We start from the raw sequence: 20,282 nt of genomic DNA, 5'->3' as shown, positions 1-20,282 counted from the left end.
CATCCTTCCTTCTGCTTCTTACTTTTCCTGGCTCCCTACAAGTCTCTTCTCAAATACTCCATTCTGGAGGCAGACCTTTCCAGCTCCTAAATTGCCAACGTTCCCTTCCATCGTATAGGTTTGTATTTAGTCTGTGTATACATAACTGCTCTCTTGCCTTAGAGAATGTAAACTTCCTGAGTACAGAAATAGGTTTATTTTATCTTTGTGTCCTCAGCATCATGCTTAGCACATAGCAGGTGGGAATGGAATAAGCATTTATTAGGCGCCTACTGTGTGCTAGACACTGTGCTAAGCTCTACATAAATATTATCTTATTTGATCTTCTCAGCAACCTTGTGAAGTTGGTGATATTATTGTCCCCATTTTACAGTTGAGGAAGGCAGACAGAGGTTAAGAAGTGACTTGGCTAGGGTCACACAGCTAGTAAGTGCCTGAGGTCATATTTGAACTGGGGTCTTCCTGACTCAGGGTCCAGCACTCTGAGTACTCTAGTTGCCTCTAGGAAGCACCTTAATAACTGTTGGTGATTGATTGACCACTCCTGCTCCTGGAGACCTCTTCCATATCTGAGCTCCCAAAGTACCTATCCTCTGCATTGTCTGTTGGACCCTGTCACACACACACGCTGCCTCCTGGGGTTTCTACATCTTGCGTTATTTAACTCTTGTCTTGTTACTTCATTATTTCTCTGAAATCTCCTGCCTGGGAACTTTCACCCGCTGTTCTTACTTCTGTTCCCTGGGAGCCAAATTAAATAATCTTTCACATGAAAACCTTTGGACTAAATGAAGACAGTCTCTGTGTCTCCCCCCAGCATCCCCAGCGTAAACATCCCTAGTGCTTTCCATGTGGCCTCCTAGTGGCATGGTCTCCAGCTACCTCATCATGCCGGTCACCATTTAGCTTGTCAGTGGTTTTTCCTAAATCAGGGCACCCAGAAATGAACACAGAGTTTCAAGGCAGTCCCAGAAATTCTCTTCTCTGCCTCATTCTGGACACTACACTTCTAGAGATGAAGGCCAGGATACCATTAGGTTTGTGGCCACAATTCAAGTTTTATGCTGCTTGTGGTCCACTGACACCTTCAGATAACTTTTATCTGAATTTCTGCTCAACTATTGGTATACTCAGGAGAATAGGTAGGATTTGGAATTGGATGGGATGTCAGAGATGACCTAATCCAGCCCACTCATTTTATAGATGAGGAAGCTAGAAATGGGAAGTAGAATTCTCAAGATCAGACTGGTAATAAGTGTCAGAGGCAGAATCCAAACCCAGGTCCTCTGACTCTTCATTGAAAAATACTACCTCCTTGTATAGTGTGTGTGGCTGGCTTTAGGAACAGGACTTTGTATTTATTCATATTTAATTTTATCTCTTTATGGGCTTGGCCCAGATTCTCATTTCTCTGCCTCTGTGTTTCTCTCTTCTCTGACACTCACACATGTATACCTGACATCAGAGCTGTGGAAACATGTTACGTATGAAATGGCATGATCCTTCGAGGGCTCCTAGAGCACCCTCTTCCACTCCACATCTGTGTAGCTCCATCTGTTTTCACTTGTGCCTGACCTAAGTGTGCCCTTCAGTGACCTCCATACTGCTTTCCAAGTTCTAAAAAACCAAGCCAAGCCAAGCCCCAAAGGCCCCTGTAATTCCCCCTGCTAGGCACCCAAGGGGTCATCTTCTCTCTTCCCTCCCTTTCACATATTTCTAGAGAAAAGCCATTAGCCTCACTGCCCACACCTCCTTACCCCCCTCACTTCTCTAACCCTTTTTGGCACCCTGCCAGGGGAGAGAAATAGTACTTCCCATGGTTACCAGATGAAACAGCTATGGTGCTGTGAATTAATGGCTAGATTTAGAGACTGGAAGACCTGAGTTCAAATCTTGCATTAGGCTCTTTCTAGAATGTGACCCTGGGAAAGTCACTTAACCTGTATTGCCTCAGTATCTTCATCTGTAAAGTGGGGGGATAATAATGGCACCTAGGTCCCAGGGTTGCTATGAGGATATCATATTTGTAAGATGCTTAGAAATCCTTAAAGTTCTATATAAATGTTAGCAATCATTCTCCCTTTTTCTCTACTCATCAGTTCTTCATTATCTCTTACCTGGAACATTTGGGCAGACTCCTCCCAGATTTCCCTAACTCCACACTCTCCCCCTTCCCATATGCCCTCCACAGAGCTGCCAACATAGTCACTCAAAGGCACAGGACATACCATTCATTACTCCCCTGCTCAAGAATCTTCTATAACTTTCTATTGCCCCTAACACAAAAAGCAAATCCTGAAGCTTGAGATTTCCTCTCCTACGTGCAGTACCTGGCCTTTCCAGAATTCTTTCATGCTACTCTTTAGTTACACTGGCATTCTGCTATTCCCTGACCTTGGAATTCCATCTCTGGTCTCCATCCCTTGTACAGACTCCTCATTTCCCTTATGCCCCAAGGCCTAGAAAGCATTCTCTCCTCCCTTCTTCTCTTCAGAGGTTTGGAACACTAACCTCCTCCAAGGCTCTGCTCCTGAGCCACCTACAGCAGAACAAGCTTCTTGGCATCTCTAAGGTAGGGGTGGCTTTTTGTTTCTGTCTTTATACATGCCAGCTCATACTTCTTTGCCTTAAGCATGGTGGCGATGTGTGTTCAGATCATCAGTAACTGTCTCTTCTACAATCTACCTACATGCACGTGTGCGTCTCTATATTTGTAGATGTCTATGTATCTCTACACACTGGTCTCCATCTGTATTGGTTGAATTCAAAGTTGCCCTCTAAAGCCAAGAAGAACACATCTAGTCCTTTCTAGATGAGACAATCCTTCAAAGACTAGAAGGCAGATATCACAAACCCCATTTTTTCTCTAGAATAAACATCCTCAGTTATTTCACTTAGTCCCCATGACATAATTTTGAGCCTCTTCACCATCGTGGGTGCCTTGTTAGATAGAGGCAGAGTGTTCACACAGGTAGTGAGTAGCAAAGTCAGGATCTGAACCCAGGATCCTCTGAAATCAAGCTCTCTTTCCATTAATGGGCTTACAGAATGAGGGTGACATTAGACAACGCAAGAGATGCTTTAGGGAAGAATGAAATATTATGAGAGTTCCAAAGAGGCAAAGATACCCTTCAGTTGGGAGTATGAGGGACAAACTCATGAAGGAAGAAGCTTTTGAAGGATGGGAAAAATCAGGGATCATGCAAGGAGAGACAACTCAATCAAAGATGAACAATGGAAAAACACTCCATCTGTCCTGCCATTAGGTGTCTACAGTGAGGAATGTGTGTGTTGTCGATGTACGAGCTAGGGGGCACTAGAACAGAAAGAGACCTTGGAACCTAGAACATGAGCCGTAGAGATGATTTAGGCTCCTAGTCCTCTGGCCTTTGATTTCCAAGTGGAAGAAGTGAGGCACAGAGAGATCAAGACAGCTGCCACAGTTGTGTGGCACCAACTTAGCTGGTGGCAAAGCTGGTTTGGCTGGAATGGGAGCAAGGAGGCACGGCCTTGGGGATAGCAGGAAAAAATCGATTGGGCCTGATCAGAGAAGACCCTGAATGCTGGACAAGGGAAAGGAATTGAAGGCTTTGGAAGGTACAAGTGGGAGACAAGTAGGTTGTCTCTGGTGGTGAGAAGAGACAGGAAGGATGAGCCACACTAGAAGGTGAAATTGGTAGGGTCTGGTGACTCATTGCACTGGGTGGGTGCAGGGGAAGGGAAGAGTCCAAGATAAGTCCAGGTTTCCAACCTGGGCATCTCTGAAAATGTTGAATAAGAAACCAAAATGGGAAAATTAGGAGTAAGCTGTTAATTTTTCTTTGTTTGTTTTTAAGCTCCTACATCGAGGAAAATCCAGGCTCGGTCCTCATCCCCATCCCTACTCTTACAGCCTTCGGGCAGCAGAGAGGGAGGCCAGGGAAGCCACTGTCTAGAGAGGAGAGTGAAGCCACTGGAGAAGGAGAAGCTATTGCCAAGGAATAGCATGGAGAGAGAGACACAATGAGGGTCTAGGACAAAGGCAGAGAGTGAAAGGGTGTGGACAGAGTGGGGAAATTCAGAAGTGTGGCTCCAAGCTTCCAAGCATGACTACCCTCAGCAGAGGAGGGACAATGCTAACAGACAGCCATGAGACACATCTAACACTGGGGAGAATGCCGGAAAGATAGCGAACCAAGTGTCCTCTTAGGACAGAAGGGGAAGGCTATTTGAGATGAGGGGGAGTCACCTAAATCCTGATGTTCTCCATTTGCAGAAATGCCTGCTTTACCTATTCCACAAGGTTGTTCGACTCATCACAAGCATTTATTAAGTGCCTGCTGTATGCCGGCAATTATGCTAGGCACTAGAGACACAAAAATAAACCAGCCCCTGCTCTGAAGGAGCTTACATTCTAATGGGAGAGATAGTGTGTACATATAAGTGTTACACTCACTCTCAGGTGAATGGGCTGTTCATCTCTGAGGGTGAGACAAAATGTAGATGAAATATAGTCCCTGACCTCATGGGGCAGATTCATAGGAGAGTGATGACCAAACACAACACATAATTTTATCCAGATTTTGCACTTTTGAAAAATGCAAAGAAAGTGCACCTGAGTTTCCAGAGGGAAACAGGTGTGGGAGGGGTCCAGGAGGAAAAATGGGGAAATCTAAGAAGCTTCATAATAAGGAGGTAGAAAAGTATAGGTGGTTTTTATGGGGAAGACAGTGGTCCAGCTTGGCTGGAGCCCAGAATGCATGGAGAGGAGTTGCTTAAAGCTGGAGATATCTGGTGATGCTAGACTTTGGAAGGCTTTGAACACCAGAGCAACCCCTCAGGCTGCTCCCTCTGGATTCACTTCCCTTCTTTCCACAACCTAAATACATGTCTCTCGTTTCTTGGTCCACAGTCTCTATCTGCCTCAGGGATTCCTTCTCATCTCATGGATACAAATCGCTTCCAGTGGCTCCATCTTGAGCCCAGAAGCCCTGATCTTTAGGCATTCCCTGGCTTAGCACAGTGCCTGGCGCGCAGGGGGTACTGATTGATTATTGATGGTCCCTCTTAGCTGTCCTCATACTCTGCAGAAAGGGTGCTGACTCCACCCTTCGTCAGTCACCTGCAGAAACAGCCCCTTCCCTGCCCAACTCCACACCATCTGGGCTCTGGACATTCTCATTATTCGTCCTCCACGCCTGGGGGTCTCTACATTAACACCCCATCCCCCCACCCCCCTGCCCCGGCTTCCTTGGCTTCATTCAGTTGAAATCCCCCCTCCTATAAGAGACCTTTCTCACTCCCCCTGAATGCTAGCTCATACTTTCGCCCACTGATTCTCCCCAAACTATCCTGTCTGGAGCTGGTTTGTCCCTAAGTGCGTGTTGTCTCCCCCATTAGACTGGGAGCTCCTCGAGGGCAGGGCCTGTCTTTGTCTTTCTTTGTATTTCTAGTGCTCACCATAGTGCCTGGCATGCAGTAGATGCTTAATAAATGCTTGTTGACTTGACTATCTACTTTCTTCACTAACCACAAATAAACTCACAATAAAAATGAGTAATTAAGTAAATGAGTAAATGGATCCTTTATTTTGCTTTGATTGGCTGTACCTTGTTCCTTTCAGTGGCTACACACAGATCGTTGTCTCTTCTCCAGCCCCCAGATCTAACCCACTCCTTTCTATCTCCTGGCTTTCTACTTCCCCAAGAGTCAAACATCAAAGATATAGGCTGTGTGGTACAGTGGATAGAGGCTTTGGACTCAGAGAATCTGTGTTCAAATTCCACTTCCGATGTTTGCTATGTATGAGACCATGGGCAAATCACTTGGCCTCAGTTTTCCAATCTGTACAAACAAGGGGTTTGGAACAGATGGTTTCTGAGGTCCCCTTACTGCTTACGTAGTCTTATGACCTGCTTTCCTCTCCCCCTTCCTATGACATGCCTTGAATTCTTTTGAGCCTCCTCTACTTATCTCTCCCATTTCAGTGTCAGAGCAAGTTAGCACTTTTCCTAATGATGCCATATACCTTCTGTTGTGTCCCCTGGACCCCTGCACACCTAGACACCGCCCCTGGAAGGGGAGGGACAGGGCTTCACTCCCCCATTGGCCCGCCCTGACCCTCCCCTTGCAGGTGCCACCAGGATCTCCTCTTCCCAGCAGAGCAGTCTAAGGGGCCCAGGCCTCCCTATTGGCACTGCCCATGTGCCTGGAGAACCACTGGCCCTTTCCCCCTGCCCTGAAGGTGAATGCGCCTCTGCACCACTTCTCTCATTTGGAAAGGGAACCCTTCCCCAGGCCAGAACGGTCTTGTTTTCCATTTGTATTCTCAGCACTTGGTACTTCGTTTGGCCCCAAGAGGGCTTCATTAATGTCTTTCCACTCTATTTCACTCATCTCTCTACTCTTGGTCCCATCCTTTCCTAATTCCACTGGGAAAACATACCATCCATTTGTCCTTCCATCCCTTTACCAGCATTTACTGGTGGACCTACTATGTACTAGTCACTGGGGATAAAATACAAAGAACAAAACAGCCCTAGGTCCAAGGAACATATTCAAGTGGGGAACAAGAAGTCCATAGTGAAGTCAATGCAGAATAAATATTAATACACACAAGGAGATAACACAAGGTAGCTTTGGAGGGGGGGCACTGGCAGGTGGGGGCCAGGCTAGGCTTCATGCAGAATCGGGACTTGAGCATCTTGAAGAAGGAGGGTGATTGTGTGGGACAGAGGTCAGGAAGGAGAGCATTCTAGGCATGGGACCCAGCCAGAGCAAAGATAGGGAGATGGGGCATCTTGGGACGCACAGAGAGAAGGCCAGTCTGGATGGATCGCAGTGTGAAGGGGAGTAACATCTAACGAGAATGGAGAGGGTGGGGCTAGGTGAAGAGCTTTACAGCAGAGTTCCTGTAGCGTCCTCCCTCCCCAAGAGGAGCCCTGAAGGTTTACTGAAGAGGGAAATGACACAGTCACATCTGTGTGTGAGGACAATCAGGTAGCTATCTGCATGGAGAATGGATTGGGGTGGGGAGGGAGGAAGACCAGTGGGGAGATTAGGGTGAGTCTAGAGGGGAAGTGTTCTTTGGGCTGGTGAGCTTCTGCCATGGCCCAGGCCATGCCTTGTAGGTGACCCTCTGTTCTGTCTGTAGGGAAGGCCAGCACTGCCCTTGGATCCTGGGACACAATCACCAGAAATCTCTCCAAAGGGTGTGTTATATTTAGTATAAAGTGCCCCAGATCTGGTGCATGAACACTGGGGCTCCAGCCTGGGTTCTGAGACTTATTAGCTACATGACCATGAACTAGTCTTCTCTCTGAGCCTCAGTTTTCCCATCTGTAAGATGAGAAGTGGGCACCTAAGGGGCACAGTGGATAGAGTGCCAGGCCTGGAGTCAGGAAGACCTGGGCTTGACACTTACTGGGCAATCTCTGAGCCTCAGTTTCCTCATCTGTAAGATGGGGATAATCAAACCACCTGACTCAGCATAGGGTTGGGATAGGGAGCCCCGTCCCCCATGGCAGGGGTTCCCATGAGAGCGACGGTAAGAAGCTTTGTGAGCCTTAATGTGCCACATATTGATGACCAATTATTAGGAAGTAAGAGCAGGGGTTGTGACTTCACTGATAAAGGCCCTCCTAGAAGAGGAAACTCCTACTGATGCCTGTCATACTTCTCTGTAGCTCAGTCTCAGGGTTGTCTGGGGTACCGAGAGGGTAATGACTTATCCAAGGTCACACAGTCAGTATGTGTCGTGTGTGTGTGTGTGTGTGTGTGTGTGTGTGTGTGTGACTAACCCAACACTCCCTGGCTTTGAGACGAGGCCTCTATACATTATTGGAACAAAGCATGCAGAATCCTTGTGCTTTTCTCCTCTCAGGGTCGTTGTGGGAGAAGCATTTTAAAGCAGCCTTGAAAGGGGGTAGTTTACCTCATTCCTCCCCTCTCCACCATCCCTCCTTCTCCTTACCTGGCTGACTCTTTCCACTCCATCTCCTCGCCATCATGTTGCAGGGTGTCCATCTCGGTGAAGAGGGTTGGGGTGGGAACACCATCTTCCTCCCCCAGGATGTAACGGAGCCGCTCGGCAGCTGGGGACCCTGGAAAGAGAGAAGAGAGGTAGGTCCGTGAATCCGCCACGGTCTCCTGCAGGCAGAAAGCGTCCCGAGTGTGGGGGGTCTGCGGCCATCTGGTGTTGCCCAGAAAGAGAAAAAGAGACCTGGGGGGAATGAGGCCGTGGGAAAAAGTCTCTCTAAGGCCTCGGCCCAGCTGGGCTGACAGTGGGCATCAGGAAGAGGAGACTTCTGGCTGGGGGCCACCGACACCAGCTCCTGGCCCCAGTGCCCAGGGCCGTGAGGGCTGTGAGGCTGATGCCTGGTCCCCGAAGGGGCCAGCTGGGGCACCAGAGCCTAAGGCTTACCTCTAGGGTACATGCCTGAGATGTGATGGACTGAAGGTTTTTGGGCTCCCTCAAATCCACCACATTAACACCTGTCCACTCCCTTTTCTTTCCCTGTTTCTGCTGAGAACACCGTCCTCCCATAATCTCATTTTTGCCTGTTCTCGGTCCCTTACTACCCCTTCTCCCCATCTTTAGCCCTGGATTCTTCATCTCTCAAGTCATTCCCTCCACTCACTTGCATCACCTTGGCCATCGTTATCTCCTGCCTGGACAACCGCAAGAACCAGTAGTTGATATTTTTGTCCTCAGACTCTCTGCTCTCCATTGTGTTCTTTAAGAGCTGCCCAAATAATCTTCCTAAGGCAAATGTCTGACCAAGCCACTCCCCCTGCCTTTAGGAGAAAAGAACTCCTTATCCTGGCATTTAAGGCTCCTGACTGGTTCTGGCCTGCCTTGAAGTCATTTCACATCGCTCCCCTTCACACATTTGATGTCCCAGCCAAGGGAGACTAGTGGCTGCTCCCTAGACATGCCACCTCTTGCCCTTCAGTGCCCTTTAGTGCCTGCCCAACACCCAGGGTGTCTACCATGCAAGGAGGGGCTCCCTTCTCATCTCCACCTCTTGGAATCTTCACTCAAAGGTCGGCTGAGGCAGGAGCTCGTCTGGGAAGCTTCCTTGGCCAGCCCAGTTATGGTGGCACCTCGTCTGGGAAGCTTCCTTGGCCAGCCCAGTTATGGTGGGACCTCATCTGGGAAGCTTCCTTGGCAAGTCCAGTTGTCCCTTCTTAAAATTTCCCAAAGTACTTTGATGTCTCCATTGTCTTTGTCACTCCCTACCTTGAATTTCTCTAAGATGATAGGATCATACATTTAGAAAAGGAACTCACAGGCTTCATTGTTTCACAACACAACCAAAGGATTCTATGAAAACAGCTAAGGAGCTCTGTCCTATAGATCAGTCATACCCTCACTGAAGCATTTGAAGAAAGTAAAGAAACCATCATAATCTGATGCATTAAATAGGTTGTACTTTGGACTAAATGGCATTATTATTTAATATTTGTTGAGTTCCCAAAATGTTCTTGATCCTGAGCTTGATGGTAGATATATTTCTGTATTAAAAATTTACAAGTACATGGGAAAAAAAGGAAAGGAATCCCCTTAATTCAGGAGGAAGTTGAGTCCCAGCACTAAGCACGTGGCTGGCACACAGTAGGCAATGTTTACTGATTGACTGTCTGAGGCCACCCAAGTAGCACGTTCCAGATCTGGGATTCAGACTGCGGCCCTGTGGCTCCAAATCTGAGGCTTTCAATCCCACCCCCCCGCCCCCCCCCAGCATCTCCCTGGTAGAATATAAGCCCCTAAAAGGCAGGGGCTGTTCTGATTTTATCTTTGCATTTCCAGGGTCTAGCATAGTAACTTACACATAGTAGGTGCTTAATAAAAATCTTTTGAACTGGATTTTGACTTTTTTCCTACCTTCTTTAAAATGGTGATGGTGGAATCACCCAGCTGCTTTGGAGGGGTTGTGCATTGGATTATTCCAGAATGTCAGAGATGAAGGGACTTCAGAAGTCATTTAATCTAACCTGTGGCTACCTGGGCCCTTCTTTTTTTTTTTTTTTTAAGCAATTGGGGTTAAGTAACTTGCTCAAGGTTACACGGCCAGTTATTTCTGGGTGTGGTGCTGAGTATCTGAGCCCGGATTTGATCCAGGTCATCCCGACACTGGAGCCGGTGCTCTTACTCTCTGAGCCACCTGGCCACCCCTAAGCAATTGGGGTTAAATAACTTGCTCAAGGTTACACGGTCAGGTGTTTCTGGGTGGGTGCTAAGTGTCTGAGCCCGGGATTCGATCTCCAGGTCATCCCAACACTGAAGCCGGTGCTCCTACTCACTGTGCTACCTGGCCGCCCCTACCTGGGCCCTTCTATCACATCCCAGACAGGAGCTCTATCCAACCTTGACTGAAGACCTTCAGGAAAGGGAAACTCCCCACCTCTAAGGCAGCCGATTCCATTTGGGACAGCTCTCACAATCAGGATGGGTTTCCTTACCCAGACTCCAAACTTTCCCCTCTGTCATTATGGCCCCTTACCCCCAGTCCTGCCTTCTGGGGTAAAACAGAGAGAGTCTGATCCTGTATATAACAAACAAATATTAGAAGAGAGCAGGTGTGTCCCTTCAGCCCTATGCCCTTGGCATGGTCTCCGACCTATATTGTCCCTATCTAATTGTCACGTCCTTGTTAAAATACAGTGCCCAGAACTGAACCCAGCACTCTGGATGTGATCTGACCAGGGCAGGGGAAGAAGAAGCTAGTTCTGGTTCCGGGACAAGACCCTTGCATTCCAGTTGGACTAAAGGTCTTGGCTGGTGGGGAGGAGGGGGATGGGGATTTCAGTTGGCATAGTAACGGACAGGCACCACAAGCTGGGGGGGGGCGGACTTCAAGCCTCACTACCAATGCCCTCTGTGACCTTGGGCTCACTGTGACTTCTGCTCGTGTAACCTGTCCCCAACCCACTGGGCTAGTGAGCAAGGAAGGGTCTAAGGACTCTTGTGAAGAACTGGAGATGCCGAGAATGAGAAGGAGGCTCCAGATATCGAGTCTAACAGGCATCGGAGGATATGGGCAGAGGTGGCCAAGGAAGGCAAGTCATTGTCCCAGCTCTGGGGCAAAAGGGACCAACTGCAGGTCTCTGGTGAGAAGGGGTCCCTTCCTGGGCTATTACCTTCTCCCTGGAATATCGGAGCACTGTGGTCTCCGGGGGCCTTCAATGCAGCACCCGTCCCCAGCGCCAAGGTCACAGTCAAACAGCTGCCACCACCACGAATGCGTTGCTGTGTTGTGGGCCAAGGTCTCTTTCCACCATCCAGGTTACAACCAATTAACATTTGTTTCCCAGCCAAGCACCAGGAAGAAGGGGAGGGAGGATGGCAAGGTGGGAAAGGGAGGAAGGGGGGGGAGCATCTGTGTGTGGAAGGAGAGGGAGGAGGGAGACGCTTTCATCCACCCAGAAGAAGAGAGGTTCAGTTGGAGAAGAAGCTGGGCAGAACAGGTACTACATACCCCCAGAGACATGACCTGAGGTCTCAGTGGTGGCAGCGGCGGCAGCGGCGGTGGCTGCAGCCGTGGCGGCAGCAGCTCGGGACCTCTGGATGAACTTACAGAGTCGCTTCATCCTCTCCGTGGGCATCTTGCTGGTTCACAGGACCCTCACCACCTTCCCCCTATGACCATGGTAGGAGAGCCCAGCAGGCTCTCGCCCCTCTGAACCAGGAAAAGGCTGGGCTGGTTCTAAGACTCTGGGCGTTGACATTCTTTCTGCAGAGCCCTTGGCAGCAGGTGGCTGGCCGGAGGGCAGCAGACAGGCTGGGGCTGGGCTATTCAGCTTCACCCACAAGGCAGGGTGGAATGTTACTTTAGAGCAGGGCAGGCTAATCTCTGTTAATGACACCCAGAGAGGGGTGCCTGATTGGCTTCTCCCAATCCCAAGACTTTCCTTCACCCACAAATTTGGTAAACTTATCATTCTCACTCCAACTCTCAAAGCAAATTGCAAACAAAACCAACCAGGCGGCCAGCAAGCATGTCCCAAGGGCCCGTTAGATGTCTGGACATGGACATCCCTCTGGGAAGCCTGGAGCCAGTGACACCCACAAAAATCCAGGATCTGTCATTTTAGGGCACCGCTCTAACCCCACTTGAGTTAAATCAAGTCAATAAGCTTTTACTAAGCGCCTACTATGTGCCCGGTATTATATGTAGAAAAGCAGAGACAATCACTTCCCTCAAGTTGCCAACAATGTTCTAGTGGAAGAGACAGCTAGACTAGAACAAGCCATATTCAAGTATTAACCTGTACACACTCAATAAATCTGGGTGATTGATAGACTCAGACTCATAGCACTCACTATGCAGCTACACAGGTAGGAAAAGACAGGCACCGGCCCGGCTGCTCTCCAGGAAGATTGCCTCCCTCCTGGTCCCTGAATCAAGGCACCTGATGGTGGAGGATAAGACAGGCATGGGCCTGGCTGCTCTCCAGGAAGATTGCCTCCCTCCTCGTCTCTGGAGGGACAGCTTCGAGGTTGTTGAAATGATTGCTGCTCTAAAAGGCTGACCAGGAGGGCATGAGCTGGCCTGTTCTGGACATACATTGGTCTGAAACAAGGGGATGGATGGGAAAGGACACTGAGAGACATCTGACTGCAAGAGTATGTGTGGGACCATCCAAAAAGAGATTTGTTAGAGCGGTGACTGGGACCTCAGGAGAATTCGAAGCTCAGAGAGGATCACGGAGCGTTAGAGGAAGGACATTCATCCCCTTCATTTTACATCCCCTTCAGAACAGGTCATGGGTGGACAAGCTGCCCAAGGACTCGCAGACAGTAAGTGGCAGAAGGAAGGTTTGACCTCCGGTCCTCCGGAGTGGCCTTCGAGAAGTGAAGTGAGACTAGAGACCATGGCCAGGGTGAGCGATGCCCTAGGCGCTAGGGATACACCCAGCCTGTGCCAGTCTGGAGTGAGCGGTGCTGTAGGCACCAACAAACATGTCTAGACTGAGCATCCACGCTCGTTCCTCATGGTTGATTTAGAAGAAGATGGCCCCAGATGCTAGGCAATATGGCGGCAGCACAGGAAGGTTCACAGCATGAGCAGGATCCCCTGAGAGTCTGCAGGACTGACCCAACTGTCTGACCTCACAGAAGTCAAGAGGAGGCAACCAGTTTAACATTTCACAGAACCCCAAATCCCAGAGTAGGTGGGCAGGAACCTTGGAAGTCATCCCAAGCAAGAAGCCCTCCCCCAAGCTCATAATCATCATCAACGACACTTCACTAGACACTTTGGGTACCTGGTCTCATTTGACCCTCTCAAGACTCCTGGGAGAGCAGATGAGGGAAACAAGCAAGTGGTCTTCCAGACTCCACTTTACAGCCTCTAAGGAGGGGAACCCAGTTGTCTCTGGAGGCAGTCTATACCAGTCTCTGAAAGCTCTCATGGTTAGTAAGTTTTTCCTGATTTCAGCCTAAATCTACCCTTTTCTAACTTCTTTCTACTGTGCTTAGGTCTACCCTCAGGGGCTAAACAAATATGATCCTTCTTCCATGTGGCAGCCCTTCAAATAGGGGAAGAAGTCCCCTCTGTTCCTTCTCTTCTCTAGATGAAATAATCACTTCTCTGTCACCTGATCCTCAAATGACAATGATCTCTTCTCAATTCCCCTTTCCATGCTGTTTGCTCATTTCTGTGCCTACTCAAATATGTCGAGAGAATGAAATAATACATGCAAGGCACTATGCAAACCTTAAAAGCACTACATCATTCCCAGTTATTATTCTTTGATTTTTTAAAAGTCTGTGACTATACTCCCCTGAACAAGTCTCATCTTGTCTGATCCCAGAGGAGGCTAAGCAGGATTAGGTTTGGTTAGTACTTGGATGGGAATATTAGCTGCCATAGCTCTTGAGGAGTTGTCCAAAGAGACTCATGGAGACACATCAACCAGTTTAGTTTAAAAGAAACAAGAAATTAAACACACCATTTGTAGAAGATCAAAGCCAGAGCATGGAAGAGGAAGGTACATAAAAATACAGAACCACAGAGCTGGAAGGGACATTGGGTCATGGAACCCCCCACCCCCACCCCCACCGCCCCCATCAACTTACCAATAAGGAAATGGAAGCCAGAGGAGTTTAGGGACTTGCCTGGATCACCCTGGTAGTAAATGGCAGATTTGGCAAAATCTACTCCCGTTCTCACTTTCCAATCATCTCACACTTTACTCCATTTACTGGGGATGAGCACCTCTGGTATGAGAATTGCTGAGCCCTCTTGAAAGATGCTCATGCCATCTTTGGTGTCTACCTGGCACCCAACTCTCACCTGTGGCTCCAAGAAGCTGTATCATGGGCATCTGCCACTTTCCAGTAAAACTGTTTTGGCAGACAGGCTAAACCAGGTTGAGAGTAATCTACAGGCTATTGGCGAGTTGTGTGTGTGTGTGGGGTCTCTATCCCAAGCACGTGAAAACTTCTCTTTGAAGAATGGGTGGATGACCCGAAGAATATTTTGTTCCAATGGCCCTGAGGGTGACTGAAGCAGGTGCTGGAGAGCCTAGAGCTTGGTCAGACATTGAAGACACTGCATCTCAAGCCATTACCAGTGACCCTCTCCTTTGTCCTGCCACTGGACTTAAATGACTCTGGAGGAGAATGTGAGGCTGACAACCTTGTGCAACTGTGCTTCACTTAAATCCAATCCATGTGCAAGTCAAGACATCACCTTGAGATGTCATCGGTGCTTTTCAAAAGCCAAGGACAAACATTGCCTTCCCCCTGACAGGTTCTCTTCAGTCTAGTGACACCAATCTCCTGGCTGTTCCACAAACAAAATGTGTCCTTACCCTCTTGACTCCGGGCATTGTCTCTGGCTGCCCCCCATGCCTGTATTGCTCTTACTACATTGTCTCTGGCTGCCCCCCATGCCTGGAATGCTCCTACATCATTGTCTCTGGCTGCCCCCCGTGCCTGGAACGCTCCTACATCATTGTCTCTGGCTGCCCCCCGTGCCTGCAATGCTCTTACTATTTCGCTTGAACACTGGCGTCCCTGGCTTCCTTTAAGTCCCAACTAAAATCCCTCCTCCTACAGCAGACCTTTCCCAACTTTTCGTAAGTGCTTTCTCTCTGTTCATTATTTCCTATATATCCTGTGCAGAGTTGTCCATGTTTGTTATCTTTGCATTAGATTGCAAGCACTGTGAGGGCAGGCTTCCTTTTTTCTACTTAGCACAGCCCCTGATACATAATAGGCATTTAATAAGTGTTTATTGATAGACTTTTCTTGCAAGTATGATGCTGTAAGGATAGAAACCGGAGTGCTAAAACTTATAAGCATTTGAGGATAATGAGTATGGTCAGGGAAAAGAAAGGGTTATTTTTTCAAGGGCAAGGCATATTGGGGAAAGAGGGAGAGAGAAGGAAAGGTCAGAGCTGCCCTAGGAGGTGAACAGACAATGCTAACTGAGAGCAGTCTTCAGAATTGAGTTACTCTGCTTTTATGTTGTCAAGGAGAACGCTCTTGGCCCAGTAAGGACTGAACAAATTTGGCTAAATGGAAATTAATTTCCAAAATAATTTAGGAGAGTATAAAAATACACCTCACTATGCTTGAGTTCAATTCACCAGTCCCCGATGAGCTACATTTTTGGGTCCTGAAAGAGTCATGGGTAGGATTTCTGAGCCACTGGTAGTGATCATAGAAAGACTTGGGGAACTGGAGGGGCACCATAGGATTGGAGAGGGGCAAACATAATCAGATCTTTGAAAAAAGGGAGCAGACTAGAGCCTACACACAGTGGGCCAGTGAGCTTGACTGTATCCTGGCACACTTTAGAGTATATAATTAAAGGGATGGCCAGTAACCACTTAGAAAGGAAAGCCACGATCCCAAAGAATCAGCCTAGCTTCATTGAGAACAGGTTAAGAGATACTCTCCTCAATTCCTTTTTGACAGAAGAAAACTATGTACAGAGTTTAGCTAGATTTTAGCAGAGCATTTGACTAATACCTCATGTTCTTCTTGTGGAGAGGATGGAGAAACAAAGACTGAACAACAATATACTTGATAGATGGATAAGAAATGATGGATATAGAAGTTGTCAAATGACTGGAACCAAAGGATGATCATTAACAACTCTATCCCAACTTAGAAGGTGAACCCCGGAAGAGCACCCCAGGCATCCGAGCTGGACACTATATTTTTCACATATTAATCAATGACTTGGCTAATGGTACAGATACCATACTCATTACGGCAGATAAAAACACAAAACTGGGAGGAAATCCTAATGCACTGGACAACAGCTAAGATCCAAAAGGATCTCAATAGGTTAGAATATTGGGCTGAATTGAATGGAAAGAAATTGAATAGAAATCAATGTAAAGTCCCACAGTCCTCTGCTGTCCTCAGATATCACTGGATCTCATAATTTGAGAAGAGCAGTGATAAGCCAGAGAGTGTCTAGAGGAGGCAGCCAGGATGATGATGGCCCTAGAGTTCATGAACAAAAGTTAGGGGGCCACTTGGTGGGTGTGTCTTAGAAAGGGTTCTTTTTATAGGTATGGTGTGGATTCTGAGGTCCCTTCCCAGACTTAAATGTGATGATTCTATGATTTCTGGACTGGAAAGATGGGCAATGGTAGGCTAGGAAGTTCAGAAATTTGAACAGATGATGGATTCAGAGTAGATCAGAGGGTTGGCAGAGAAACCAAGTGGTGCTGAACAGTGGAACAGTGACTTGGAAAACCAATGCCTCCTTCAGAGGGATATTACGTAAATATTCATGTCCCTCTTCAGCACAAATTGAGACTCAGCACTTGGGGGAAGAATTTGACTATGATGTGTTTAGAGTATAGATTTCTTTTGTTCTTGAGTTTTGGAGAAGTCACGTGGCTTGGTGCTTGGATCTGAGGACTAGGAATCTCCAGATCTGCTACTTAAGGTTCTCTGTCTGTCTGTCTGTCTGTCTGTCTCTGTCTCTCTGTCTCTCTGTCTCTCTGTCTCTCTCTCTCTCTCTGTCTCTGTCTCTCTCTGTCTCTCTCTCTCCCCCCCCCTTATTCTGTATGAGGAAACAGTGGAATGATCTAGCATTCTATGTTCTAATAGTCTCCATTCTCAGGTTCTTCCCAGCTCTGACATTCCATGTTCCTCAGGCTGTTTCCAGCTCTGGCATTCTGGAGTCTATATTGTAAAGTCCCTGCTGTCTCTGACATTTTAGGTTCTGTGGTCCTGTCCAGCTGTCCATCCAATGTACTCATGCTTCTTGTGTGCTTGAAAAATATTGTTTGCCCTATTGCTTTTGCCATCCATGAGTTCAGAACACTTAATTACAGATTCATCAAATAATTGCATATAATAAGGTGTGATTGCAGATTCACTGAATGTGTTAGAGAGTGGTTATAGATGAAAAAAATTACCTCACAATGCTCAGCCATGAGATGAGGAGGCTTTCTGATTTTAATTGGACCAATTGAATCTCTATAATTAGAAAAGGCTGGTGAATGGCCAGTTGAAGTAACTAATAGTGGTTTACCTGTTGGGCATGCCTCCTATCTCATTATCAGGAAAACACCTCTTGCTTCTATCCCCATTTCAAATGCTTCATTTTCTGTCACTTCTATCTAGGGTGCTGTAGAAGAGAGAGAATATTAGCCTTGGAGTTCAATCATAGGGAGACCTGGGTTTGAATCCCATTTCTGACACTTTTAAATTTTATGCCTCTCAGACAAATTACTTCTAGTGACAACTAGGTGGCAGAGTGGACACAAAGTCAGAAGACCCGAGTTCAAATCCTGCCTTAATCTACTAGCTGTGTAATCCTCTCAATCTCAGCTTCCTTATCTATAAAATGGGGATAATGATAGATTCTACCCCACAGGGTTGTTGTGAGAAGCAAATGAGATTTTATATATATATATATACTCTGTAAACCTTAAAAGAGCTACATAAATACTATTATTATTATTACTCTCTGAAACTCAGTTCCTTTCTTTGTAAAATGATGATATTACTTTTTTTCACTACCTACCTTTCATAAATACTGTGGGTAAAATGAGAACCTTTGTCCATTTGTCAGAGAGTTATGTAGAACAGAGTAAGGAAGATTGATGATGTTAGTTTTCCAGCCCAAGAACCTCTCCCACTCCATGCCTCCTGGGCTAATAACTATGCTGGCAAACATCCAGTCTCTAGGGCCATTCAAAAAAGGGCTCTTGCTTATCATAACCCAGACTCCCTGCCCTTGGATTGTTTTTTTTTTTTTAATAAACTGCTAGTCTGACATGCTCTTAGTATGTCAGAAGTTAATCCACATTATGAGAAATGCCTTGGTTAATAGATGCTCACTGTTCTGAGGCTCAAGATGAGAAAAAAGCTCTGTGGTGTCCAGAGAGGCAATAATCAGGTCCAAGAAGACACTCTAAGGACAACCATTCCATGGTTATCTTTTTCTAGTTGCTTGGCACTAAAAGGCATGAAAGAGCCAAGATTATAGCAGGAAAAAGAGAAGATTTTGGGCTTTTTTGGGTGGGGGAGGGTGGGGAAGGGAAGACCTGAGCAGAACCTAAAAATGTGAAATTTTATTTACACTGTTTGGCTGCTCCATGTCTCCCCTAATTCATCCTAACTTCCAACCCCAACTGAGAGCATTCCCCTTGGTCTTGTCCAAGGTTCTTTTCTCTTTCTGTTTCGGATATCTTGGCCGTCTCAAAAGCACCTGTGGTTCAATGGTCATCTTTCCATGTGGATAACTCCCAGATTTACATTTCCTGTCCTGATCTTTCTCCTGAGCTGCCCTTCAATATTACCCACTGCCCATTGGACCTGGATTCCACCTGGTTGCCCTAAAGGCACCTCAAAGTTAACACACCCCAAAATAAAGCTTACTGTTTGTCTCCCTAAATCTGACACACTCCTTCACTTTTGCCCATTCCCGTAAAGGATGCCACTCAGCTTTATGGTCCTGAGACTGCTCACAACCCTTCCTTCTTCTCCATCCCCACATCTAGTCAATAGCCAAGCCAGGGTCACTGTCACTCCACATCTCTCACATATGTGTCTTCTCTCTTCTCATCTAGCCATTGCCCAGGCTCAGACCCTGAGCAGGCAGGACTCCTCTAGGTGACTGGAATAGTCTCTTCACTGTTCTCCTAGCTTTTAGCCTCTCCTCTCTCCAATCCTTCCTTCATAAAACACTCTTAAATTGGGGGTCTTACCATATGATCCCCTGCTCAAAGTCCAGAGTGGCTTCCTATTACTTCTAGAATGAAATGCAAAAATCTGGAGTTTGGCATTTCAAGACCTCTGAGAGAATTTACATTCCTGTCTCCCTGCTTTCAGGGGTTTTGAAGCTTGTGTCTCCAAGCCGCAGCATGGTGCCTTGGGCATGGCAGATGTTTCACATCTGCTTTTAAAAGATGCTTTTTAAAACCGAGCAGAGTTACCACTGATAAGAACACCTGGGAAATCTGGTGACCTAATTAGCAGCCACAGCGTAACCTAAAGCTCTGGGTTCAAGCCCTGCCTCCAATGAATACTGGCTCCATGATCCTGAGGGAGTAGCTCAGCCTCCCAGTGCCCTGGTCAAACTCTAAGTCTCTTAAACAGCACAACAGGCTGATGGACATTGGCAGAAGGAGTTTCCACACTGGGACCTCTTTGTACCCATGAACTTGAAGAAATCCATTAAAAAAAAGAAATCCAGCACTAGACAATTATAGATCATGGTCCTCACAACATTGTTTTGGTGTTAAAATACCCATTTTATAGAGGAGGAAACTGCAAGGTGAGAGAAGCAAAGTAATTTCCACAGGGTAGTCACACAGAGAACAAGTGAGGACAAAAATCTGAACCCAGGACATCTTACCCAAGCCCAGGGCTCCTTTGCCTGTACATACAGTTATTATTCAAGATCCTTCCCCTCACCCTGAAAGCTCTAAGGAATCTGTTTACTCAAATGTTTGAAATCTGAGACTCTCTTAGCTGCTGAGCAATGAGGAGAGAGAGAAGCTCACCAACCCCTTTCTCTCTGCCAAAAAGAGGAAAAAGCAGACACAGAAACACTGAGCACACTGGTCCAGTAGAGGCTGCCCCTGAACTGTGTGGTTCATCGCCCTTCAGTCAGAGGACCTGGATTCTGACCATCCCACTGATGGGAGGTGATGTTTGAAAAAGTTTGAGAGACAATTTCTCAGTAGTCATTTTATAAATAATGCTAGCTTTTAATAAAGACATCAGCGGGCACTCTCAAAGGCCAAAGACTGTCATGACTGTGGCTACAAGCCTTATACAGTCTTGGAAAAGTGGATATTCCACAGCGTATCAATCA

General features: G+C 47.1%; 1 protein-coding gene across 1 annotated transcript in view; it reads right to left on the bottom strand.

Moving 5' to 3' along the window:
• The window catches only part of SLC4A5 (solute carrier family 4 member 5), a 107,902-nt gene that overhangs the window by 74,610 nt on the left and 13,010 nt on the right, over positions 1-20,282 (bottom strand). The window contains exon 3 of the mRNA XM_069102813.1: positions 7,952-8,081. Coding sequence (XP_068958914.1) covers positions 7,952-8,081 — 130 coding nt within the window. The remainder of the gene's footprint in view (positions 1-7,951; positions 8,082-20,282) is intronic.

Source organism: Petaurus breviceps, unplaced genomic scaffold (genome assembly GCF_028583685.1).
Source record: "Petaurus breviceps papuanus isolate PSGF00001 unplaced genomic scaffold, PetGlider_PUasm1.0 556, whole genome shotgun sequence".
NCBI classification, from domain to species: domain Eukaryota; kingdom Metazoa; phylum Chordata; class Mammalia; order Diprotodontia; family Petauridae; genus Petaurus; species Petaurus breviceps.
This window is presented reverse-complemented; position numbering and strand designations above follow the sequence as displayed.